General features: G+C 41.2%; 1 protein-coding gene across 1 annotated transcript in view; it reads left to right on the top strand.

Moving 5' to 3' along the window:
- Positions 1-27474, top strand: part of SH3GL2 (SH3 domain containing GRB2 like 2, endophilin A1) — a 198364-nt gene extending 170890 nt beyond the window's left edge. Inside the window, exons 4-9 of the mRNA XM_057549423.1 lie at positions 16938-17081; positions 17991-18124; positions 20010-20168; positions 21712-21815; positions 23652-23782; positions 25872-27474. Coding sequence (XP_057405406.1) covers positions 16938-17081; positions 17991-18124; positions 20010-20168; positions 21712-21815; positions 23652-23782; positions 25872-26071 — 872 coding nt within the window. The 3' untranslated portion in view covers positions 26072-27474. The remainder of the gene's footprint in view (positions 1-16937; positions 17082-17990; positions 18125-20009; positions 20169-21711; positions 21816-23651; positions 23783-25871) is intronic.
- Positions 27475-27968: the final 494 nt, after the last annotated feature.

Here is a 27968-nt window from a genome sequence, read left to right as displayed (position 1 = left end):
TAGCATTTATGAAGACTAGTACAAGTCATTAAGCATTTGTCTACTAAAGCTCTCTGCTCTTTGAGGCAGCTAGGTTTGTTTTCTGTAAGGTAGGTAGAGATGAGAAAGGAATTAAGTCCCTAAAAGAAGTGAAAGGTTTCTGAAAAATTTATTCCCTGTCTTTGGCCTTCCCTGATGGACGCTAAGTCCATTAGGTTTCCCCTCTCAGTCAGAACATGAAGATGTGACTTGGAATGCTATGGCCACATCTTCTGCCTGAGTGTGTCAACTGCCTTCATCAACACTAGCCAGGGTCGGGGTGGCTTTTATTCTTCCCTGTTGTGACAGACAGATGCCCTGTCACTATGTTTTTTTATTTGAAATTTCCCAGTTGAAGAGAGAAGGAAGCTACTCTTGAGAGCATTATACAGCAGTTTAAAGCAGGTTGTACTTTTTTTAAGTTACAGAAGGTCTTTTGCCAAAAACTCCTGTCATGATCATTTAGTAGGGAAGAGAAAGATGGGGTGCAGACTTATCACTCATCCCTGCCCCCTTGCAGTGAACACTCATTTTCATCACCCTGTTCCCCTTCACCCCCTCCCCAACCTGTGCTCAGATTTGTGCTGGGCCTCTTCATTCCAGCTTTCTGTTCCACAAAGACTTCTGTAAACCTTGATTTTGAATTATAGTTAATGAAAGTAAAAAAAATAAAATAAAATGACATCAGAACTGTCTCTCCTTTCCCCGCCCCCCCCCCCCCACTTAGGAAAAAGAGTGATCCATCTTTTGCCATCACTGTCTTTGGGATCAACCCCTCTTTAGAAAACACCATTTTTGCCTTGTCCTCAGAGGCTTGGGATCCACTTGTCCTGACATTTCACGGAACCTTTCTAGAAAAGCAGTCTCAAGGGTTTTCCTACAGATGTCTGTCAGATCGTCAGCGCCCACTCACATGGGTGTGCTGCAGCCTGTTTTAGAGATGTAAAAGGAAAACTACTGTTCTTTCCCTACACTCTACCCACAGAACACTTCTGACACTAGAGGAGTACGTTTTTCTCCCTACACCAACCAGTTCTCTGACTCTACCAGGGGGTCGTACAATTCAACTCAGTTCTGACACTATCTACCTGGAGTTGGCATCAGGTAAGGGCTCAGTCCCACAAGACTGCTCCAATGTCAGATGCCTCTGCTGCTTCTGACCCCCTCCTTGGGTTTGCTAATTTGCTAGAATGGCTGACAGAACACAGAGAAACGCTCATTTCATGTTTACTGGTTTATTATAAAGGAAGCAACTGAGGAACAGCCAAATGGAAGAGATGCATAGGGCAAGGTATAGGGAAGAGGCTTTCGTAAATGTGAGAGAATTCATTTCTATTGTTGGAAGTCACCCAGTTTATGGTAACTTTGTTATAGCAGCCCTAGGAAAAGAATACAGACAGTAATAAAATACTTATTTAAAATTGCTCCAAAGTCCCTGCAATACTCACTTTCAGGGGGTCTTCATTGGCCCAGCCAGCCAATTTGTCGCACATGGCTCAATAAGGCGTCCCCTGACATAGCATTCACTTAGGAGAATATTAAGGTAGGAAGCACAACATGCCAGCAGGGCAATGTCATGCATTTTCTTCAGTGGGGGTTCTCTCAGCAGTTTAGACAGCAGTCAGGGGTTATTTCTGGCTCCCCAAGGGAGTCTAAATTCTGTTTTTGCCTCATAGTAACTTATGAGAACTTGGGCAGATTTTTCAGTCTCCCTGAGCCTCTGCATCTTCACCTTGTGGATGCAACCCAACCCTCTCTCCACAGTGGGAATGACACAGTGAGATCCACAGGCTGGTGGTGGTGGTGGTGAAGATTAAGTTTAAATGTTTATGTGCACCACAAAACTACTGTGGGCTGAAGATGACAGGCCCCAAAGAGAAGAGGGGTCCGGGGCTCCCTGGAGGGTCTACCTCCAGCTAACATTAGGAACTTAATGCACATTTGCTATTTTCTGTCATCCCTTGAAGCTTCTAACTCAAATTAGTGATTTCCAAATACATAAGTTTTCAAAACATGAAGATTTTTAAATCTTTATAATCTTTAGGTCACATGCTTTCCAACTTCTTAATAATTATCTGCCAGACCCTGATCAGCCTCTTTTTCCCTCAGAATATCCCATCTAATCTGCTTCCTTCATAATTAATTCCTCATTATGCCAAATCTGAGGTAGTATTTTCCTCAAGGTTTTTACGAGCCCTGTCACACACAAACCCTTCTAGAAAACTGTGTAGCTAAAAAACCATTAATAAACTCTCCTTCTGTGTGTCATCTTTGGAGAAATGTCTGTTTAGGTCTTCTGCCCATTTTTTGATTGGGTTGTTTGTTTTTTTGTTGATGAGTTGTATAAGCTCTTTGTATATTTTGGAAATTAAGCCCTTGTCGGTAGCTTCATTTGCAGATATTTTCTCCCATAGGTTATCTTTTCATTTTGTTTATGGGTTTCCTTTGCTGTGCAAAGGCTTGTGAGTTTGATTAGGTCCCATTTGTTTATTTTTGTTTTTATTTCTATTGACTTGGGAGACTGACCTAAGAAAACATTTGTATGATTTATGTCAGAGAATATTTTGCCTGTGATCTCTTCCAGGAGTTTTATGGTATCATATCTTTATGTTTAATTCTTTAAGCCATTTTGAGTTTATTTTTGTGTATGGTGTGAGGGTGTGTTTTAACTTCATTGATTTACATGCGGCTGTCCAACTTTCCCAGCACCACTTGCTGAAGAGACTTTTTCCCATTTTATATTCTTGCCACCTATGTTGAAGATTAATTAATCATAGGTGTGTGTTTTTTTTTTTCTGGGCTCTCTGTTCTGTTCCATTAATGTCTGTTTTTGTGCCAGCACCACACTGTTTTGATTACTGTAGCTTTGTAGTATTATCTGAAGTCTGGGAGGTTATGCCTCCTGCTTTGTTCTTTTTCCTCAGGATTCCTTTGGCAATTCTGGGTCTTTTATGGTTCCATATAAATTTTAGGATTATTTGTTCTAGTTCTGTAGGAACTGTCATAGGTAATTTGATAGGGATCACATGAAAAGATGCTCAACATCTCTACTTATTAGAGAAATACAAATCAAAACTACAATGAGGTATCACCTCACACCAGTCAGAATGGCTGTCATTTAAAAGTCTACAAATAACAAATGCTGGAGAGGGTGTGGAGAAAAGGGAATCCTCTAACACTGTTGGTGGAAATGTAAATTGGTGCAGCCACTATGGAAAACAGTATGGAGGTTCCTCAAAAAACTGAAAATAGGGTTGCCATATGATCCAGCAATCCTACTCCTAGGCATATACCCAGATGAAACTATAATTCAAAAAGATACATGCACCCCCTATGTCATAGCAGCACTATTTACAATAGCCAAGACACGGAGACAACCTAAACGTCCATCAACAGATGAATGGATAAAGAAGGTGTGGTATATATTTATACACAGTGGAATACTACTCAGCCATCAAAAAGAATGAAATAATGCCATTTGTAGCAACATGGATGGACCTAGAGATTATCATACTAAGTGAAATCAGAAAGAGAAAGACAAATACCGTATGATATCACTTAAATGTGGAATCTAAAATATGATACAAATCAGCATATCTACAAAACAAAAACAGACTCACAGATATAGAGAATAGACTGTGGTTGCCACGGGGAGTGGTGGAGGAGGGAAGGACTGGGAGTTTGGGATTAGCAGAGGCAAACTATTATATATAGAATGGATAAACAGCAAGGTCCTACTGTATACCACAGGGAACTATTGATATATTCAGTATTCTGTGATAAACCATAATGGAAAAGAATATGAAAAAGTATATATATATATATATATATATATATAACTGAATATATATATATATATAAAATGGAATCACTTTACAGAAATTTACAAACACAACATTGTAAATCAACTATACTTCAATAAAATTTAAAAAAAAATGTTTATGTAAAGCTCCTGGCTGATGGTAACACTAATTACAGCTAATTCCCACCTACCAAATATAAAACCAGAAGAAAAAGAAGACTTAGGGAATTTTGTTTTATCTTGATTTGGGGGGGATTTTCTTCCCCTTCTTCCTTTTATCTAATGGCCTGGACTTCAAGATTCCAGGTGTTTCCTTCTTTATTATGGCTGAATAATATTCCATTTTATAAATGTATGTATACACACCAAAAAATTGTATGATCTCACTTACGTGGAATCTAAAGAAACCAAACTCATAGAAACAGAGCTCACATGGGTGGTTGTCAGAGCTGAGGGGTAGGGGGAGTGCATGAAATGGGTGAAAGTGGTCAAAAGGTACAAACTTCCAGCTATAAGATAAGTAAGTTCTGAGGATGTAATGTATAGCTTGATGACTATAGTTAACAGTACCATATTGTTTAACTTCTATATTTCAATACCATATTAAAAGTTGCTAAGAGAGTAGATGTTTAAAGTTCTTATCAGAAAAAAAAAAATTGTAACTGTGTGAGGATGCATGTTAACTAAACTTCCCATAGTGATCATTTCATGATATATGCATATATCAAATCATTATGTTGTACATCTTAAACTTATTCAATGTTATAGGCCAATTATATCTCAGTAAAACTGGGAAAGAAAAAAAAAAGATTCCAGGTGTTACCAGATAATCTACCCTCTTTTGGGCTCAAGACCCATGTATTTAGTTACATGTTTAGTCCAATCTTGTGGATATTCTGTTAGACTTTGTATTTGCTGAATTTGAAACACCTCTGTATTTCCTCCCCCAAGTCTCTTCCTCCTGTGTTCTTCATCTCAGATTTTTATCATCACCTACCCAGTATTCAGTCTAGAGATTGGAATGCAATGTTCTCAAACTTGGTGTATGTTAGAATCACCTAAGGGACTTTAAAGACTGTAGCTGGCCAGACCACAAGGCAGACCAGTTACTCGGAAATCTGGGAGTGGGACACAGGCATCAGGTTTTGTTTTTTTTTCCTGAGCTTTTTATTGATCTATAATATACAAAAAGTATAGTGCTCAAATCATAAATGTATGGCTCAATGAATTATTACAATCTGATAATGTCATGTAAAGGTACCTAGTTTAAGAAACTGCACATTGCTGCCCTTCCAGATGCAAGCTGTCCTGACTTCTAAGGCCATATAGCTCTGTCTAATTTAGACCTTTGCTTAAATGGAATCATAGAGCATGTACTCTTTAGATCTGCCTCCTTTTGCTCAACTTTATATTTGTTTTGCTGTGTGTAGGTTTAGTCCTTTCATTCTCATTGTTGTCTAGCGTTCCGTTGTGAGAATAGAGTACAATTTATTTGTCTGTTTTCTCACTGATACACATTTGGGTGTTTCTATTTTCTGGCTATTTTGAATAGCCCATTTTTGTATATGAGTCTTATGCACATTTCTGATGGATATATGCCTACAAGTGGAATTGCTGGGGCACAGGGTGTAAGTCTTTTCAGCTTTTGTAGACAGATACTGCTAAGTTGTTTTCCAAAATGTTCTACCAGTTCTTACTCCCACCAGCAGAATTTGAGAGTTCAGGTTGTTCTACACCCTCTGAACACTTGATATTTTCTGTGTTTTTTTTCTTTTCTTTTTTTTCCACTTTAACCATTCCTGTGGGTATGTTTCAATGTGGTTTTATTTGCATTGGCAAAATAATGAAGTTGAGCCCCTTTCAGATTAGATATTTCAATATCTTATTTGGTGAACTGTCTGTTCAAGCCTCTTACACATTTAAAAAATTAGGTCATCTTTTTCTTAATGGTTTATAGGAGTTTTTTCTTTTTAATATTTTGCATACAAGTCCTATTTTGGATATGTGTATTGTGAGTATCTGAACATTTTTTTGGTTGCCTTTTTTTTTTTAATTTGTTTTTTTAATTTTTGGCTGTGTTGGGTCTTCATTGCTGTGTGCAGGCTTTCTCTAGTTGCGGCAGGGGCTACCCTTCATTGAGGTGCATGGCCTTCTCACTGTCGTGGTTTCTTTTGTTGCGGAGCACGGCCTCTAGGCATATGGGCTTCAGTAGTTGTGGCACATAAGCTCAGTAGTTGTGGCTTGTAGGCTCTAGAGTGCAGGCTCAGTAGTTGTGGCATACGGGCTTAGTTGCTCCGTGGCATGTGGGATCTTCTGGGCCAGGGCTCGGACCCGTGTCCCCTGCATTGGCAGGCGGATTCTTAACCACTGTGCCACCAGGGAAGCCACATTTTTTTGGTTGCCTTTTAATTCTTTCTAATGATTTCTTTTGAAAGATAGAAGTACTTAATTTTAACATAGTCCAATTTAGAAATGCTTTTTTTATGAATAAGTGTTTGTGTGTCCTATTTTAAGAAATATTCGCATATTCTACAGGTCATGAGTGTGTTCTCCGATATCATTTTCTGAAAGTTGTACTGTGTTTCCTTCCATAGTTAGATCTGCAATCCACTTAGAATCAATTTTAGGTATAGTGTGAGGTAGAGTTGAGTCAATGTTTTTTCTTACAGAATCTCGTTGACCCAGTACCACCTTTGGAGGAATCAGTAGTTTTAAAACCTCCCCAGGTGATTAATGGGCAGCCGGCCACTGCCCTAACACCATCCTAGATGCCCTTCTTCTTTCTCCTCACATTTATTCAGTCACCTGGTTAATGCTACCCACCACAGGACTCTAAAGCTTCTCCCTTCTCCTATTTCCTTAGGACTCATCTATTACAGTGTTTTCATAACTGGTCTCTCTGTCTCCAGTGGCTTCCCATTTTAGGAAGACCCCCTTCCCACTTCTCAGTTTCCCTAAATTGATGATAGAAATCTTTTTTCCAAAATCTAAACCTGATATAATTTGAATTAAAGCCCTTTTGAAGGTCTAGATGTTAAATAACTCTGTCAGAAACCTTTGATGGGAGACTCTAAGCTCCTTAGCATGCAATTCAGGGCCCTTCACAGCCTGGTTCCAACTCTGTGGCCTCTTCACATTGTTCTGTTTGGCCTTGCACCTAAGCCACAGATACTTTGAAGTTTCCAAATGCGCCAGGCATTGTTATGTGCCTTTGCTCATAGTCGCCAGATGCCTGGAATGGCCCTTCCTACCCCTCTGCCTTTACAGCTCACTCTTCCAGAAACCCAGCTCAAGTGTCACCTGTTTCATGACCCTTCCTGGCCTTACTCTCCTAGCAGAATTCATTGCTCAATTCTGTGGTGTGAATACATTATAACCTTACTCACAGTATGGCCCGAGTCTGCCTCAGATCACAGTGAGTGGAGGCGCTCTCTGACTCTCCAACTAGACAATAAGCTCATTGAGGACAGAGACTGGGCCTTGCTTCTCTCAGAGTCTCTCTGGCATAGTCCCTCTCAGGCAATGAATGTTTTATTCATTTAATCACTGAAAAAAATCTTTAGAAAGCTGATTTTTTTAGTAAATACCACTTCACTCAGGGAGTGCAAATTCATAATTTTTCTGTATTGGGGGATACGTAATTGTTTCCAGTGTCACCTATGTATTGATTTTTACTGATCTTTTTTTATCCCCTTAGGGCTTATAATTTAGCATAGGAGCCCTCTTTTGTTGGGAGAAATGAGAGCCTCTATCCTGATTCCAGGGGATTGTGTGATCAGCTTCTTATCATTTTCTGATAAAGCAGTTTTTCATGGCATAGTTGAGAGATGACTTGCTTCCAAAGAACCAGCGTTAATAATGAGTGAATAGAAAATGGGGTCTCGCCCTTCTGCACTTTAAAGAATGGAGTCAGGAGAAATGAAAAGGCCCAGCATCCTCGGAAATCTTAAAATCTCGTGTATGTAAGGGAAACACCAGCCAGATTGCCATCAGCGTGACCTGCTCTCCCAAATCATCCTATCAGATCACAGAGTTAGTGTGTAATTAGATCTTATCAGCAGCCTCTTGCTCCGTTTTAGAGCACAATAAGAGATTGTTCTGCTTTTGAACAGGGAAGTCTTTTCTAAGGATTAGAAAAAAATGATATATACAGAAAATTGTATAAAAAACCAAAACTTTTAAATGAAATCATTCAGCCCACAGTTAATAAGTAAGCACCTGCTGTATGCTTGGCCCTTTGCTAGAATTCAGTAGGATGTGGTTTCCTAACTTGTATCAGGAAACAGACATGCAGAAAAGAGAGAAAGTATCATGTGAGATATGATCTGTGTATGTACAGGGCACGGTGGAGACATAAAATGAGGGAAGGGTCACGTATACTTGGAGGCAGTAGAGGTAAAGGGTAATTGGGAAAGACTGTAGAAAAGATGTGCCTGGTGTTGTGTTGGGCAGGTAGACAGAGAATGGGGTCATTCCAAGAAGACGGACAGTTCTAGCAACTTCAGGAAACTGCTGAAGTTTTCTACGGCTGAAGGCCAGGGCGTTCTTTCTTGGAGAAGTCTTCTATCTAAGAAGAACCACCTGAAGTAGGGGAACTTGGAAGAGTTTTAGGAATTATCCAACTGTCTCCTTTTTTTTCAACTTTTTATCCGTGAAGAACCTGAGACTCAGAGAGGTAAAGTAACTCATACAAAATCACACAGGGAACTTGCTGGCATGTCTGATATTCACAGAAATAGCCAACATTTATTGCATGTTTATCATGTACCAATATTGTGACATACATTATATCATCTAATCCTTGCTTCATCCTAACCTTACAATGAGGGGGAGGTACCATTTTACAAATGAGGAAACTGAGGCCCAAAATCATCCAGCAAGAAATATAGCCAGGGGCTTCCCTGGTGGCACAGTGGTTGAGAATCTGCCTGCCAATGCAGGGGACACGGGTTCGAGCCCTGGTCTGGGAAGATGCCACGTGCTGCGGAGCAACTAGGCCCGTGAGCCACAATTACTGAGCCTGCGCATCTGGAGCTTGTGCTCCGCAACAAGAGAGGCCGCGATAGTGAGAGGCCCGCGCACCGCGATGAAGAGCGGCCCCCGCTTGCCGCAACTAGAGAAAGCCCTCGCACAGAAACGAAGACCCAACACAGCCATAAATAAATAAATAAATAAATAAATAAATAAATGAATGAATAAATAAATAAAAATAAAAATAAAGGAATTCCTTTAAAAAAAAAAAAAGAAATATAGCCAGGATTTGGTCTCAGACAGCCTGACTCCAAAGTCTGTGTCTTAATCCCACCTTGTTAAACTGGCTGTCCTTTCTGGTTTTCTTTCCACAGTTAGCAGCAAACTCCTACCTACAGAGCTGCAGAAATTTATGTCTATCCTGAAAACAGAGTTGCAGAATTGAAATATTTACAATCATTTTTATTGACTTACTTTCAGGGCTCTATCAAGGATAAATCATAAATTTTTGTCAGTTTGGATATTGGACCATCAGCCACTGTGTCAGTCAGAGTTCAATAAGGGAAGCAAAGACATGGTGGATACTATGGACTAAGAGACTTATTAAACGAACTAGAGCTTGTACAGTTGTAGGAAGATCTGGGTAAATAAAGACCAAAAAAGTAGAGTTAAGGATCAGAGAAAGTCCACTGACCAGCCCTGACCCAGGAAAACGAACTTACAGGAATCTGGAAGGTAGGCAGGCCCAGCTGCTGGAGCAGCACTGACAGGGCAGCTGGCATGGAAGGCTGTGGAAGACTGTTGTCTCTTCAAGGTTACCACCTCTGTGAGTTTGCGGCAAAAGCTCTGTGGTGGGCCTGGGGGCACTCTTGGTCAGCGGAATCAGCATTCAAGAAGAGCTGGGCACAGAGTATGAAATCGAGGACAAACTGGAACCTGTTTTCACCTCAGCCTTCAGAGTGTATGGCTGCTGCTTCACCTTCGCCTCCCAAATGTGCACAGCCTCACTTTGGACCAATTCTAGCTTGGAGACGTGCAGGGGAGGGCTTCTGGGAAATGTAGTTTCCCATACAAGCAAGTTGACAGTGGAACACTCCACACACACTTCTAGAAAGAGAACATGAAGGGTAGAAAGGAAGGCTTTCCCCCACCCCGTCTCCAGTGCCTGTGGTGTGTGTCTGTGCTACTTGCTCTTTTGGCTGTTTATCACTGAATCCTGATAATAACTTTCAGAATTAAATGATTTTTCAGGGATACACAGCTAGCAAGATTTGGAGCCTGGATTTTTACCTGTGTTTGTATGAACCAAAGCTAATGTTTATTGTAATGCATTATGCTGTTTTCCATGACAGACAAGACCTAATGGTCTGTTTTCCTGTTTGTTCATTTGGATTAAGAAATAATTTTTTTTTTTTTTTTTTTTACACTAAGATTTAGCAGAAGTACTGGGTTTTCAACATTCCCAGTTAGTTACCATGCTAGTTGCTTAGGAGAGACTGAGCAGTGACTCACAGGGACACCACTTTTAGGTCAGAGGAAAATAACTCCATTTGGCAGTGTGAGCAGAGCTTCTGTTTTACTCTCCGCAGAGCTTTGACTTCCCTTTGGCTGTGTCCAGAATTAGAAAGCTCTTCAAGGGATGGTACAGATTATGCTTTAGAGTCCAGAACTGGTACAGATTGAGCTTTGACTGCCCCTGTTTCTCTTCCTGAAAAGATAGTATAAATTTTTGAGGACAAAAAAGAAACTGCTCCCCCTCCCCTTTTTAACAGAAGACAAAACAATGGAAGCCCTTTGGGGGAATAAATCAGCTTTCTTGGTCATCCTAATTTTACTTCCTGCTGTTTCAGTTCACCAGATACATTTCCTTCCAGAAATCACCTAGATGTGGACTCATTGAGACCTTGCCTCTGATGGTTTTTTCCTTGATGGCATTTCACCTGTTAATCCTTATTAACTTTTCTCTTCCTAGCCAATTCTCTTTATACCACTGAACATATTTTTCAGCAGAACCTTTTGGTGGAAGGACCCTTGAGGTTAGAGCAGTGCCCAGATTGTGAAGATACTATGAGTAGTTTATGCAGTTCAGCCACTAAATTAGGTCTACTGATGGAAAAAGAAGTGGGAAATATGTTAAATTTAGTACTTCATAATGGAAGTAATATATGCTCATATTATAAAAAAATAAAATATTTTTTTAAAGCTTTTTACAAAAAACAGGAGTCCTCCTGGAGTTGCTTCCCCCATTTCCATTTCCCAGAAGCAACACTTTCAAAACCTGTTTGGCTGTTTCTTTGGTTTTTACTTCTGTCTTGAAACAACATGCTAATGTTGCCTCTGCTTAGTTTTCCAGTCTTAGGTGTTTCAGTTTGATTCCTGTTTTAAAAGATGAGGATTGTTTGCTCTTTTCCTGTTTTCCCATTCTTCCACATCTTTCCCCTCTCTCATTTTTCCAGTATGTTTATAGCATAATTTATGTTGGATCAGTATTCAGTATTTACATTTTATGCCCTTGTAAAACTTGTAACAGATCTGAGACATGCAGAATAACATGGTTATATTTCTTTTCTTATACAACCTTCTTGTTTTTCCTGGAGTTAATAATTGTTTTAATTTTCAGTTTCTTAACTTTTTGTGTACCTTTCACTGATTCTTTCCCTAACCCTCTGCCACAAATATGAATTTCCTGTCAATACATTGAAACGTGCCAGGTGTCAATCATCTTTCAGATACGTATCTGATGCTGCATTCTAGATTGGTTACTGTCTTAGTACGGGTCCCCCCAAACTAAACCATGTGCATGGATGTGAGCACAAGTGGTTGATTTAGAAGATGATTCCAGGAAATCCTGTTAGGGGATTAGGAAAGGGGAGGAGGCCAATGAAGGGTGCATTATAAAGCAAGGTACAGTAGTGGACAACTATAACCTGATTCCAGTGGGGATCATGGGGAGCCTATAGTTCCCTTTAGCTCATGGCTCCCTGAGCTGCATGCACCTGGTTATGTATAGTGTCAGCTACAGTTGGTGCTCAATGCCTGATGCACAAGGACCATCTTGAGATCTCCCTTTATCATCATTTTCAACTCTTTTTTTTTTTTTTTTTTTTTTTTTTAATGAGGATCTTGAATCAGATGCGTATGTTTGATTGATTGATTGATTGATTGATTTTGGCTGTGTTGGGTCTTCGTTTCTGTGCGAGGGCCTTCTCCAGCCGTGGCAAGCGGGGGCCACTCTTCATCGCGATGCGCGGGCCTCTCTCGTTGCGGAGCACAGGCTCCAGACGCGCAGGCTCAGCAGTTGTGGCTCACGGGCCCAGCCGCTCCGCGGCATGTGGGATCTTCCCAGGCCAGGGCTCGAACCCGCGTCCCCTGCACTAGCAGGCAGACTCCCAACCACTGCGCCACCAGGGAAGCCCCTTCAACTCTTTTCTTACACTAGATCCCTTTTTCTAGATCCCTTAACCTGTCCCTTTTCTCAACTGACACCTTTGTTTTGGTAGAATGCCTCTTCCATTGACCTTGGGAAGATAAATTGAAATCTTCCTCGTGTATTTGAAAATGTCATATGTTACTTTTATACTTAATTGATCATTTGAATTTAGGATTATAGATTATTTCTTCCAAAAATATTGGAGTCATTGCTTCATTGTTTTCTGAGGAAATTTCTCATGTTGTTCATGGTTTTCTCATGTTCAGTGCCCTTCTAATACTTGATACTTTGTGTGTAGCCTATTTTTTCCTCTCTGAAAGGTTTTAGGACTGTCTCTTTGTCTCCAGTGTTATGAAATTTCATGTTAATAGTCCTTGGTAGGATCCTTTTATCCATTGTCCTGGGCATTCGATCGACGCTTTCAATCTGGGAACACATTTGTTAGTTCAGAAATTTTTGAACTTTTAAAAAGAATTTCTTCCCCTTTTATTTCTGTGTTCTTTCTTTTTGGAGCTTCCATTATTCAGCTGCTAGACCTCCTGGACTGATCCTCATTTTATGTTTTCTTTCTGATTTTTTTAATCTCTGGTTTTTTGTTCTACTTTTGGGGGGATTTGCCTCAACTTCATCATCTGTGCTTCTATTGATTTTTTTTAATTTTATGTTTTATTGAAATTCATATTTAAAGTTAAATTATATTTTAATTTCTAAGAGTTCTCTGTTTCTTTTTTATTTCATTGATAAAGTATCGTAGACACCTAAGAATGTTAATGATAGTAATTTTTCTTTCCCTGAGTTGTTTGTTTTTTTACAATTTCCTTGTTTGTTTTGCCTCTCTCATGTTAGAAACTTTCTTCAAAGTCTGATGTTAGTGGCTAACCTTTTCCCCTTAGGTGTAGGACAGTAAAGCTGAGTCAAGGGAGGGTGCTTATTTACTATTATAGCTTCATTCTAGGGTAATCAGCCTGAAGTTGTTGCATTGGGTGCTTCCAGCTGTGAATATCTGTAGGTCTCTTCTCTTGAGTTGGTTGTATTCCCCAGAGAAGAATCTTCCAGTCTTCTGCCCAGAGGGTTCGAACCTGACTGCCAGTTCTCTAGGGCAGGGCTCCCCAACCCCCGGGCCACGGACCGGTACAGGTCCTCGGCCTGTTAGGAACCAGCAGGAGGTGAGCAGTGGGCGAGCCGTGGAAAAATTGTCTTCCACGAAACCAGTCCCTGGTTCCGAAAAGGTTGGGGACCGCTGCTCTAGGGGACCAGTAGGGGAAGTGCACTGGCAAGTCTCACAGTTCACAGTCTGGACTGGCCCTAAAGCCCTGTTTTCAGTATAGGTCAGGTAGCTTCTCTCTGCAAAAGAACTCTATTAGATTGCTACTCCTTTTATTCTTCATAAAAGAAACAAGTTTTCTAGTTCCCATTCTCTGTTATGTTTCAAAAGGCTGTCAGTCACCTGAGCCAAAGGGTATGAACAGAGTCTGCTTATGAAAACCCCTGCCATGACCGCCTACTAGTTTCCAAGATAGTCTATTTATTCGTTTATTCTTTCCTTCAGCAGTCAAGGTTAAACATCTAATGCGTGTACATATATATGCTAATCCTGGCTGGGAGATACGCAGAGCAGCATACCAGTATCCTGCTCTCATGGGCCAGGGGAGAGATTGCTATTAGGAAGCTGTTTCTGCAGTAAACCCAGTGGGGGCAGGTTGAACTAGAATAGCGAAGGTGGGAAAGTAAAGATGGGGGCTTAGTCAGAGAGATTGTAACAATTTGAAAGAAAGGCTAAAGCTATGGCAAATACAAAGATAATGTGAAGGAGAGGAGTTAGGTCCCTTTAGAAGAGAAGAGAAGGGTCCCTAGGGGCACATCTAACTTGGTGAAGCTGTCTAGGCTGAGATCATATTATAGGAATTCTAGTGTCTTAAATTTGTATTTTTCCAGGCTTCCTCTCTGTTTCTTCAAGTACTGCTTTTTTTTTTTTTTTTTTTAATATTTATTTATTTGGCTGTGCCGGGTCTTAGTTGTGGCACGCGGGGTCTTTTAGTTACGGCATGCGGACTCTTAGTTGCAGCATGCACGCAGGATCTAGTTCCCTGGCCAGGGACAGAACCCAGGCCCCCTGCATTGGGAGCGTGGAGTCTTAACCACAGAACCACCAGGGAAGTTCCTTCAAGTACTGCTTTTAAAAATCATTATGTTAACACTTAAAAATGGTTAATTCAGACATCTGATGATGTTTTTCAAGAACACGGAAGTTTTACTAATCCAAGAGTCTTAAAAATAGTTAATAGCTGTGAATAAATTTAAAAGCTGGTCTCTTCAAATATATGAATCAATAAGTATTTTAGATGATTTGAAGAAATAAGCTAATAGAATATGGTTTTCTTCCCCTTTCTCGTGAAAATGTAGAACATATTCAAGATGTTCCTAAGTAATTAATGGAAGAATTGAACAACATAATCGAACAACATTGAAAATGATGCATTTGAAAATCAGCCACAATATATTAAACTGTTACAGTTATTTCAGGTAATTACTTACCGGAAGACGACTCTTAGCAGAACCAAGATCTAAGCACAAATCAGTAACCAAATTCGTAAAAGGAATAAATCTTTAGAGTGTAAAATGGTGAAAACAGGACTTGAAGGGATTAACCACCGTGTGTGTTTTCATTACTCGGTTTCTTTGATCTCCATTTATCTTCTTTCCCTCTGTTCATTTGGTACCTCTTATTGTCTGGGTCAGCTTATTTCAGTTTTATTTGTGCTAATGTTACTCCTCCTCTGTGTTTCCCTGGTACCTTGTGTGTATTAGCTATTATTGCATTTATCACATTTGTTGCCACTGTTTATGTATCTGACACCTCACTCTACTGTGAGCATGTTGGCAGGGACTATGTCTTTCCTGGATTTCAGATATGACTTATTGTAGAAAAGTCTTTGAATATATACTCTAATTATATCATTCCCCCCGAAAATGTGTCATCATGTGACATTTTCAATTTTTTAAATTTAACGTGTATGATACAATTTTCTATGAGAAGCAAAGTAAAGAAAATGTGAATTTTACATTTTTTCCAGGAACCACCAGGCTTTACATCTGTTAGCATGACTAACTGCTACACATTATGTGATTCTAAGCTTAAAGATATTTCTCACCTGAAACCTTCTTTGCGCTGCCCACTCCTACAGACTAGGGTGATGCTATATACTTTCGTGACTTGCTGTAATCTCCCCACATGGCACTTAGCATATACACTTCACTCTAATTGCTTTTAAAATAGACGCTACCCTCAGTTCACTATAAACTTCATAAAGGCAGAGGCCATAGCTGTCTTGTTCATTATAATATCCCTGGGGCAAACTTGGGAGGATGACCTCTCATAATAATTCTCTTTGTCTGCAGATTCGACCTTTGAAGCCCAAAGTTTACATTAAAACCTATTCAAAACAAATGTTCAAGATGAAATGGCAGCCACTAAATGCTGGAAGTGTGTGCTTTAGCTGTGATTCTTTCAGGGGTTTCCAAGCAGATGGAATCCTGGGCATAATTCTAGGTTAATGTACATTCCCAACTCTGATAATGAACCTGAGAAACCGTAGTATCCTAGCATCAAGTAAATCATTGTCTTTAACAGTGTGCTAATAAAGCTGTTTCTTCCATGAAAACTGGATTTGCCTTCTAGGCATCTTCTTTTATAAAAGTAAAAGCAAAAAAGAAATTGAAATGCTGTCTTCGTGGCACAAAACTAATTTTCAGAAGCAGTTATGTGCGAGAAAAGTAATTAAGTCTTTTTAATGAACACAATATTTCTGTTCTTCATGGGACTGTTTACTGTTAGAATCTTAGTTGAGAAGTGATTTTGAAAATAGTTCTATTTTATACACGGTGTAAATGAAACATGGCATAAGGCCCACACTGCAGGAGTTATCAGTTAATTTCCTACTTCAGTCTATAGGCTCCTAAAATTGAAATAAAAGGTAGAATCCTAAAACTTCGAGATCACATAATCCCATAGTTTTTGAAGTGCTTTCTGTGGGCCACCCAGGTCCACAGAGGGACTGAAGGGCCACAGCAATGGAGAGAGTATCAGCAAAGGCACAGGAGTAGAGAATGGACTTGAGGACACGGGGAGGGGGAAGGGTAAGCTGGGACGAAGTGAGAGAGTGGCATGGACATATACACACTACCAAATGTAAAATAGACAGCTAGTGGGAAGCAGCGGCATAGCACAGGGAGATCAGCTCAGTGCTTTGTGACCACCTAGAGGGGTGGGATAGGAAGGGTGTGAGGGAGACGCAAGAGGGAGGAGATATGGGGATATATGTATACGTATAGCTGATTCACTTTGTTATGCAGCAGAAACTAACACACCATTGTAAAGCAATTATACTCCAATAAAGATGTTAAAAAAAATAAAATAAAAAAAGAAAAGGCACAGGAAGACGGGCAAGATGGGATCTTCACCTGGAAGAGCTTTGCCTTTTCTATTAAATTCCTCTTGAGATTTTGAGAGAAGGGGAGAGTTTAGCGATTAAAAGAGCAGGCGTGTGTTTATCTGTGGACCAAGCTGCACATATTACAGATGAAGACATTGGTGGAGGGGCAATTTTCGGTAGCTGAGCTGGTTTAGAGACCCGTGAACGCCTGACTCCCCACCCAGCCCTGTCCCTCCGACATCATGTTGCCTGCTTTGAAAGTCTCTTATCTCTTTGTCTCCAGCTTCCAGAGCTAAACTCAGCATGATCAACACCATGTCAAAAATCCGTGGCCAGGAGAAAGGGCCAGGCTATCCTCAGGCAGAAGCACTGCTGGCAGAGGCCATGCTCAAGTTTGGAAGAGAGCTTGGAGATGATTGCAACTTCGGTAATGTATGCTTCCTCACATTTTCATTTGTCCATGGGGATTTTAGTGCCACTAAGAAAACCCTGTAGGAAATAATCCAAACCATTTTATATTTTGATTCTCAATTTTAGGTCTTGTCCACATGGGCCCCAAATTTGTTTTCAGAGTCGTTTCATCATTTTTAGTGTCATTTGTCTTAGGAATTTTATTTATTTTCTTTTTTCCTAATGAGATCCCATCATTACAGTAGCTGGTTGACACATCCAGATGCCTGGACATTTACCGTTGCACGTGTCTGGCGGTAACTAGAGTGTTGGGGCAGAGGGAACTGTCACAGTCAGCATGAGTCAACGCCCCACCCCCTGAGCTTTCTCTTGCTCCCTGCTCTTTTATATAGGGTACCTAATTTGACTACCGCAGGTGAATTCCTTCACCCCTCTCTCCTTTGACCCTCAGCTGCCATACTAACCACCTTCTGTTTTCACTCCTTCACAATGTGAGGTCGCAGCAAATGACTGTCCTTCCTGATTGAACCCTGCTCTCTCCTCCTGGTATTTGCTTTGGCTGAATGCGCTGGCCTTAAAGAGGTCTCCTCTAAGGGAAAGCAAACACTTACAAAGGAGGGTAGGGAGCTTCCAAATTGCTTTTTAAAGGAAAAGCAAAATTTTATGTTCTTTATAATAAGGGGTCCCTCTACCACCCATTGGGGGCATTGAGTCTATTGTACTCAGTGAACTCTCATGAACTGTCTCAGGTGGAAAATACACTGATCTCCAGAGGGCATTATATGCTGTCTGTTGTCTTGGTTATCTTCAGAAGACAGACAGTAATCCCAGGTTTTTCGTCTGTGATGGGTGCTGTTATTGCAAGTGCATTTCACCTTCACCTTTGTTCTTTAACGAGTACAAGTGCTTAGTTATCCCCTTGCAGGCCCAGCGCTTGGTGAGGTGGGGGAGGCCATGCGGGAACTCTCGGAGGTGAAGGACTCTTTGGACATGGAAGTGAAGCAGAACTTCATTGACCCCCTTCAGAATCTTCATGACAAAGATCTGAGGGAAATTCAGGTATCTGCAGCTAGTTATTTGGGAAGTGGGCTGTTGGAATTGTACAGATGCAGGTGCCCTTTTCCTTTAGGAAACATTTTTTAAAGCTTACCGTGCATGTTGTCAGCACTGAGCATGTGAATTGCAAAACAATCCAGCATGATAAATCGAGAGAAACCAGAAATGCAGTACTTTTAGCCCCAATATTATGATGAGTGTGCCACTCCTGAGTATTACATTTGACTTCTCCGCGTTCAATTTTCAAGTTTTTTCAAGCTTTTTTCTCCATGAGGGTAATATCCTTTCCCTGATAATATACAATTTTCTTTATTATTCTGTGGTTTTCTGGGGGCGATTTCACCTTCTAAAATGCTAACTGTACCAGTTGTTCGCTTAAATACATAATTATTCTATTACTCTGTAAACACGTGATTTCATGTCTTCGTAATGTTTGTTAGGATTGAGGAAGAACCCAACTATCCTCTTTCTGAAACATGTAGAAGAGTTTAGCTATTCCAAATCATAAACTTCAACTGGCTTTACCTAGAACTAGGTGTGTAATGTTTGCTCATTCATCCTTGTAACAAATATTTGTTGAACTTGTCTGAAGTTTGATTTTCTTGACTGTAAAATGAAGTGCTATAATGTGAAGTCTCCCTGATCTCCTTATTCTAGCTTAAACCTCCTTCAGCCCTACCACCGGCTCAAGGTCCCACAGTTAGTATGTGGCAGACTCACTCCAAATCTAACATGTAACCCTGACTCCAGTACTCTACCCTGCAGCTGACTGCAAGTTCAGATGTTTTAAAAGGATATTCCTTCCAAAGATACACACATTTAGTTTGGATCAGGGCATGGATTGGAGGCGGGGTGTAAGGTGGGCCGGAAGGTCGAGGATATTCTTCCTCCTTCCTTCTCATTTCTTCACCACTCCCAACTCTGTTTCCGTTCCCTTCCCTTTTACTCCTTGCACACCCAGGATCAAGGGAAGTCTAGCATTTTCTCCCACCCATTAGTAGCGAAACACTGCTGCTCGTAGGGCAAAAATACTTTGTAGCTTTGGGAAGCTACTTTCCTACTTGGTCAGTGGAGGTGTCGGACAAGGCTGGGCAGGCACACACCTGGAATGTGTGCGTCTGGGGTGATGCAAAGAGGGATTGCTGCGCAGTGTATGGTGTTAGGTCCCTTCCAAGTTAGGTCTTATGACTAAGCGTCATCATCTGTTAGATGGGAGACTTAAATTAATCCATGATTCTCCTAAAGCTACATCAGTCAACTAGGGTAAATGTTGAGACATAGATTCCTAGGCCTCAGCCCTGGATATTCTAATTCAGGTGATCAAGAATCCATATTTTTAATAAGCATCTTAGGTGATTCTAACAGACTGGATTACCTCAAAGACAAATCCTTTCCAGCACTCATGTTCTATGATATGAAAAGGAAGAATACCATGCTATCTCACTTCATTTCAAGGAAAGCATTTTTCCTCTGCCTTCCCATGAGATACCATTTCCCCTGAAGATGGGGACTTGTGAGCCCCACATACCTGTGCTTTCCAAATGTGTAGTGTGTGTACACACATTCCTGGCTTCTGTCACGGGATGGAGAGGGATATATTCCACCTTAGCTTTGACCCAGCAGGTGTAGAAAATAAAGGGTATTGGTATTTCCCACAATTTCTTTCTTGCTATTAATTATTTTTAAAGATGTTTCCCAACATAAATGTTTTAGCATTTGGAAGCGTTTGCCCCAGTGATGCAGGTTTCTTTATTTTTCTGGTGACATGATGTTTTAGAACTTAGCCTGTCTTATTTTGGAAGCTAATAGGCATGATGGGGAAGTGAGCTGTAAATAGGCCTTTTCTGTACGTCCTTTCAAAGCATATTCCTACCCTTGACTTTTTCAGCATCATTTAAAGAAGTTGGAGGGTCGACGCCTGGACTTTGATTACAAGAAGAAACGACAAGGCAAGATTCCAGATGAAGAGCTACGTCAGGCTCTGGAGAAATTTGATGAGTCTAAAGAAATTGCTGAGTCAAGCATGTTCAATCTCTTAGAGATGGATGTGAGTGACTCTCCTGTGGTTTTTAATTTAGCTTTGGCTTTGAGGCACAAGATTAATGAGTTAAAAGGTTATGTAATTTAAAATGTTAATGACTGTACTATGTGGCAAGAACTTCAGTAGATGGTTATTCTTTTAAATTATTTAAAATTATAAAGTAGACTGAGAAATGGTGAAGCTTTTTCTATAGTCCTATAGTTTGATTTAACTAGATTTTTGTCTGCTAATGATCTTAAAGTATTATAAATAGTGGGGAGATAAAGAATGTTTCTGATGATCTATAGAAGTCCAATAGCTTAAGCAAACACTCTGTTGAAATGTGAAATGTAAAACAGATTGACTTCTGATTAAATAAGAATATCAGTCAAGTAAAATGTATTCAGAAGTGAGTGTCCAACATAGGTTAAGATGGTCTGTATTTTGAGGTAAAGTCGATATTTTCTTTCCAAAGATAATTTCAATTGAGATTGACGATTATAGCATAGATACTACATTTGGGACATAGATGAGATAGTTTAAAAGTTGCCTTCACATTTCCAGATTGCTGAATTACTATTCATGGCTTTAGAACTTACATTCCGACCGCTCATGTCATAAAACCTGTTAACCAGCTTTCCTGTCCTTGCTCATCCCCACCTCCGGCCCCATCAGTTGCTGACCAACTTCTGCCAAGATATTTACAGAGCCTTTATGTACTTATCACCCCCCCTGACTGGTGACAGGGGAGGCAAGTTGAACATATCCAGACTTTCACACCATCCAGAGACAGTGTCAGAGTGTGTGTTGATGTAAAACAACGTGTCCACCTAACTACTGAAGAGGAACGCCGTGGGGATGAGGGTGACCCGAATCACAGTGTTCCTTCCCTTCACCCAGGACCCTACCCCACCCCAAAACTCATGGGGCAGCATGGCCTCTGTTAACTCAGAGGCCATTATTCAGCTGTATCACAACACAAGACGCAACATGAAGAGTAACCAGAGATGCTTAGAATATTAGAGCTGGAATGAACCCAAGATGTCACTTGACTCAACCCTTTTACATTGCAGATGAGGGTCAGAGAGAACAAAAGATTTTCCATCATACCATACTGTCTCCCATAGTGCTTCATGTGAGAGATCAATACCCACATTTTTATTAACAGCACTAATATTGACTTGGCATGAAAGTATAGAGAGCAAAGAATGTTCTAGTCAGTGCATCTTTTGTCCTATAGGAAATCAACAAAATAAGCCAAATCCTAATCAGAAGGTTGTAGCTAAGCATGAGACTGTTTGATGAGAGTTATGTCATCTTCAGGAGGATTCTGACTAAAGTTTCTTCTCATAGCACTAGAGTTTCCAAACACAGGGATGCTTTCTTATCCTTAATCAGTTTGTAACCTGCAAAACTATCTATCGGTCAGCCTGGCTCACCACACAGTCACGGGCATTGCTGAGCACTGGTCCGTGTGTCCGGGGTGGCTGTGTCGTGTGGGCTGGGCACTAGCCGCTGGTTAAGGTCAGTAACCTGGTAACTGAGGCGTGATTCCCCCGTTGATCTGCAGATCGAACAGGTGAGCCAGTTGTCTGCGCTCATCCAAGCCCAGCTGGAGTACCATAAGCAGGCAGTCCAGATCCTGCAGCAAGTCACAGTCAGACTGGAAGAAAGGTATTTTACAGTTCCCTGCATTTTCCATTTCCATTTCCTTGCTATGAAATGGTGTATAACAAAGTGGAAATATTAGAATACATTCGAAGAAAACCTTCCACCAACATTCCTGCTGATCCTACAAAGACACCTTAGGGGCCATTTGTTTTGATTTTATCTTGTCTTGGGCTTTGTTTTACTTTGTTCGGTTGAATCTAGTCTTGAGTTTATGAGAGCTAAATACTTACGGAGTATTTTGGATGCCACAGATGGGACACCAGGACTCTACTAATGATAATGGATGTGATCTGCTGAGCAGCTATTCTGTGTGGGTACTGAAAGTGTATCATCATCAATCATATAAGAGCCCTGTAAACCAAGTATTGTTAGCCTCACCTGACAGACGAGCAAACTGGGGCTCAGGGTCACACAGTGGTGCAACAGGGGTTCACGTTTAAGCATAACCTGTTGGAAAGCCTGTGTCGTTCCATACCTTGTGTTTCTCTGAATGGTGACGAGGTCCATCAGAGGGAGCTGCTTTCTTATGTCTGTTCCACCTCCTCAGATGGGCCTCATAGCCAGGCTGGGGTGGTTTAATTCATGAATGAGTCTCTCTAGAGCTGCAGGACACGGCCTGCACAGCTGTATGCGGTAGCCCTGTGCTATATCATATGTGTTATTTTAGTTAAACTAAATGCATGTACATCAAAGGATTGCCTCAGCAGCTTTTATTCTCAGCTCATGGCCAGAGTCGACTCTCATAACTGATGATATGACTGTAAATGCACAAGGCAGCCTCCAATTATGGTGCTGTATTACGGGAAACGACCTCACCCGTTTCCATCTGGCCAGCCTCTTCCTCTCCTCAGTATCTTCCTTGACTAGTGCTTGGATTGTTCATCTTTCCTCGGTGCACCCTTGTGGAATTACGTGTAACACTCTGAAGCCTCTAGAATGGTTTAAAACGATGCACTTCCACGTACTAAAGAAATATTATATGTCTTTGTGACATCTGTTGAGCATGAAAGCCACTTTTCTTTTTTTCCTCTGAAATATGTTCAAAGCCACTGTCATTCTACAATCGCCATACCCTAAACTCCCCCCACCCTTGCAAATCTGCTGTGCACTTTGCTTCGTGAACACCTGAAGCTGTGGAAAATACTTCCGGGTGTGCAGAATACATTTACTGCCTGTACCTTTCCACCTTTCTCCTGTCTCCCTTGGATTCTCTCCCCCTTCCTCTGTGCTGTTCCCAGAGCACACAGTATTTCCCCCTTTCCTCCCTCCATACCTTCTCAAGCTCTACAAGAAATAACTTTCTTCTGGAAACAGCTGTGCATCTAGAAATGACTCCTACCTATCTTTTACCTTTTTTCCTTAAACCTTCTCCAGCTTCCCCAGGGACAGGTACACTCCTCACCACCCCCAGCTCCACCCCTGGGTTCCTGTGGCATTTTGTCCTATCTCCATAGCAGCACTTACTACAGTTGACAGTAATCAGTTGTTTATGTTCTGTCTCCCCTCCAGGCCATAAGCTGCTTGAGGGTAGGAACTGTGACTTATTCATCTTTGGGTTCCTGGCACCTAGCACCCTGCATACTTGCAAAGGGAGCGCTGAGTAAATGAGGGAGAAAGTGAGAGGAAGGATGAAGACAGTGAGGGTATAACCGCAGAGGGTGTGACCACAGCACTAAAATGGAGACAGACACAGATAAGAAAACTAAGGGTCCTTTTCAGATTTCCCATACTCCACAATGGTAGGTTGGTGGGTGACCTAAGCATTTTCAGGATTGTATTGCTTTTCTTTTTCTCCTTAATTGGCTGCATACTCTACCACCCTTTTTCTTTTTAATGCAGAATAAGGCAAGCTTCATCTCAGCCTAGAAGGGAATATCAGCCTAAACCTCGAATGAGCCTGGAGTTCACGACTGGGGACAGCACTCAGCCCAACGGGGGCCTCTCCCACACGGGCACTCCCAAACCTGCAGGTAAGGAGCGGAGGCCTGCAGAACCTATTCCCCGGGCCTGGGCACACCCCACTGACACTCTTCCAGAAATTCTAGGAGCAGTCCGATCTGTCTGCATAAGGAATCCACTATAATATATTTCTTACAGGATGGTTTTGTCAGGTAGAAACTCTTAAAGGAGTTCCTTCTTGTCTCATTGATTATCTCTTCCCCTCCTTTACTGTCTCTCCTCTATAAAACTTTCTTTGTAAGTCCCTTTTTTCTCTCACTGTCCATCATCAGCACATACTTAAGTGTTCGAACAAACACATTTGATTTTGACCCTCCTTTGTGGTCTTACAGTTACCTTAATATGTGAGTTTAGTTGTAGGGATGTCATCTTTTCTTCCTGTTACCCTGCTTCCGTGGTTCCTGCCTGCATGCGGAATCATGCTCCTGGGCAGCGCGTGCCCACATACACTCACTTATAACCCACAGACAGCAAGCAGCTCCAGGAACTTGCTGAGTTGGATTTCTTGAGTCACAGAAACATATGGGTGAATATATTTGTAGATGAATATATTCTGAGTCTCAGCATCTGCTAGACTTCCCTCCTCTCCCCACCCTCCAGCCAGTTCATCGTGCTGTGGTAAGAGGTTGGTACAATGAAAGCTAAAACTTATTTTCTATCAGGAATATTGATGTATAGCCAGTAATGTATTCTTTTAGGTGGTACCACTGCTCTCCACCCCCTACACACAGATCAGATAAAAACCTGTGCTTGAAATACATTCAACCTTGGTAATCTTCTTGGTTGAAGAACAGGAACTATCTTATACTGGATATGGATTTTAAGGATATGCAGCTTTCTCCTTTTTTCCCTGCATCCCCAGTGCTTGATGTTCTACAGTAGGAAATGTAGATGCTCTCAGGAGACCGTGAAGGAAAAAAGTGAGGTGTGTGATGACAGTTGGAGTTCTCTGCCCCTTGTGCTGAGCTCTGCTGCTCAGAGCCCACAGTGTGCGGATAAACAGCAGTGGTTTCTAGAAGTTATCTGGTTACAAGGACTAGTCATATAAGTTATAGGTAACCTGCTTCCCCCTGCTCAAAAACCAATCTCATATTTCACTTTTCTTTTGGAGACTCATTAATTTGCTTTCTCTAAGTAAAAAAAAAAAAAAAAATTCATTGTTCCCCTTCAAAGCCATCTAGATGGCATGGAGCTGTATGCACTTGTCTGCGTCAATATACATATGTGTGCGCCTGCTGTGTTAATATATTTGCTCATTTAACATAGATCCCTTTTAAGCTATGATCCCATCCTTCATTATTTAACTCAAGGAAGAATATATTATTTTTTCTATGCCGTAGCTCTGATGCACACCTTATATTTATATATGCAATATATAACGCAAAGGTGTAAATTATATCATTTTTATATAATCTCATTTAATAACCAGAGTAGTACTGTGAAAAGTAAGTTCTACTGTTAGTTCCAATTTTAGACAAAGAACCTGAGAGCAAAGTGCCTTATGCAAGGTCACAGAGAGTAAGAACTTGAACCCAGTGTTTTATATTGTTTTATTTTTACTACATTACAGCGGTTTCCAGAGGCTGGGGCGGGGCGCTTTATTTTTAAAAAGTGAGAACTGCATTGTTATTCTGAAGTTGTAAAGTTTTGTCCGTGTAATAAACTCTATTATTTCACATGTGCAGAGATCTTAAAGTGCTAGCATGGAAAGAATTCTGGCCATGCTTCATTTTGAACCTAAATCTCGTTAATACTCCTTAAGTCATTGGGTCTCCCATCTCTGGGCATTGTTAGCAAGGCCAACCTTGATGAACCGTGTTGTACGTATCACAAGGATAGATGTGGCCAATTCTTCATACTGGAAATAGAAACAGCAATTCAACAACTTCCAGAAACATGAGAAAGCTTCTGAAGACGGCTAGAGGGCAAGGTGCCATGCAGCAGACACTGGGGACCAGTAGCCAGAGGAAGCTTCAGCGGGAAGAGGAGTGAGGGAGGAACCAAGGGGGACAGCAAGCTGGGCAGGTGCAGCAGGAGGTAGATACGTGCATTAAATTCCCCTTGTCTTTCTGTGTTCTTCTCTCCTGCTCTTACTCCCAGGTGCCCCACTGGATCAGCCCTGCTGCCGAGCTCTGTACGACTTTGAACCTGAAAATGAAGGGGAGTTGGGTTTTAAAGAGGGTGATATCATCACACTCACTAACCAGATTGATGAGAACTGGTATGAGGGGATGCTCCATGGCCAGTCAGGCTTCTTCCCCATCAATTACGTGGAGATTCTGGTTGCTCTGCCCCATTAGGATGTTATGCTGGCTGGCTCACCTCTTCTTGACCCAGATAGTTCAGTGTAACCACTGCTTTGGTAATGCTGCTTACAACACACCCCAAGTGCAGGCTGCAGTGGTCCAAGTCATCAAGCCCCACTCAGTATGTTTCGTTGACTTGTGTGATCCCACGAGAGTCATGGTGATGGATGGTATCTTCTTAGCCTGGTGGGCATGGCATGTGCTTTTTAAATACCGTCTGAGACCAGCCAGAAGTCACCGAACTGCTGTTTACACAGTTCTCAGGAGGATGTGGCTTCTTCGAATATGCCCATCAGCCACATCACAGATAAACCATCCTGCCGGAGATATTATCTACCACCCGGGGCCATCTCAAGGTCTCAGGTTCTCCATTTAAATAGAGGAGAAAGTTCTCGTTTTCACATTGACCCCTGCCAAACATGTGAGTCACAGAATTGTCAAAGAAAGCCTCCCTCACCAGCAAATTGTCTTCTGGTCTGAATGAGTGAGTCCCTTGATGCTCTCAATATAAAAGTGTTGAGTGTGGGTTCAAAGCCTTCTCGGAGTGAGAACGGTCACCTTTGTTCCACAGCTTATGCCTATTTCTGAGGTACAGCCGGTTTTCTTCCCTCCCTGCTATTAAAGCCAGAGGGGGATTCCTATTTTACTTCTAAGTAAGACAGTTAGCAGTCAGCATATTGAGGGAGGAGCTGAAGAGATTCTCCGTTATGAGGAACTGGGAAGAGATCTGGTTTCCAAGCTTAAATTTCTTGCTGTACAGAAACCATGTATATATACAGGGCATTTCTGAAGGTACATGGACAGGGGAACAGATATCTTCACTTCAGTCTTATTTATGAATTACATGTTTCATGAATCCATTTGGTATAGAGACACAAGAAGAAAAACACTAGAAACCATTTTCCCACTAGTTCATAGACCAAGAAACAGTAACTATCTTCCCACTCCACTTTCACCTTGTGTTCTTTGAACATCATTTGTGCATATTCTGCCCTCAATGAGGACCAAATAAAGATGATTTTTGTGCTTAGCAGTTTAAGATGTGTGCCTGCATATGCAAAACTCTTTCCCAACTCAGTCATGACTTTTATTTCTGTCCCTTCTATCTCCTCTTCATTTTGTGTGTCCAGTGCTGTGTGTAAACTTATGAGTGGTTTTCTTCATTTATTGGTTTTTTGGGTTGTTGTTTTTTTTTGTATCAGTCATTAAAGTCCTGTTAGGCATCCAGAGTTCTATTTATCTAGCTGTACAGATTCTTTCAGAGGTTTAATGTGCTGCTTTGGATGTGCCGCCTGCGGTAGTGGATCATGTGGAGTGAAAGGCAAATCTTACTGCTTAATGTATAAACTTAACCACGGGAAGCGTCGCTGTTTCCAATAAATGTTGCTGAAGACAGAACCAAAGGCTCTGGCCCTTTATTTTGTGTCAGTTCTCTGGGTCCGACAGTGGGTGGACGAGTCTTCATTGCCTTCTGATGCAACCAAAGCAGACCTGGTTCCAACCTCACACCTACTTCTCTGTAAGCAGGGGAAGTTCCATTATCAAGAAGCGAGTTAGCCTGGACACTGGTAACTTATTGGTAACCCAGGGAAGGAGGAGATTTGAAAAAGAAGATAAGGAAGTGGAGAGAAGAGGTCTTCTAGAAGTTAAATGAGATAGCATCATGGTGATATAATCAGAAGAATGTAACATTCAGAGGAGCAAATAAAATGTATCATTTCAATCAGTCTTTTGTTTTCTTTCATGCTTAAAGAGAAAGGAATAGATGTGGAAATACAGACTGGCCAAAAGGTGGCCGCCTTTTCTCTTGGTGTATATATGGGGGGAGGGGAGCAGTGCATACAGAATATGCATTTCCTGAGCTCCTGAGAAAATAAACATGTTCTTTATG

The sequence above is a fragment of the Balaenoptera acutorostrata genome, chromosome 6 (genome assembly GCF_949987535.1).
Source record: "Balaenoptera acutorostrata chromosome 6, mBalAcu1.1, whole genome shotgun sequence".
In the NCBI taxonomy this organism is placed as follows: domain Eukaryota; kingdom Metazoa; phylum Chordata; class Mammalia; order Artiodactyla; family Balaenopteridae; genus Balaenoptera; species Balaenoptera acutorostrata.
Note: the sequence above shows the minus strand (reverse complement) of the source record. Positions and strands in the feature narration are given on the sequence as shown.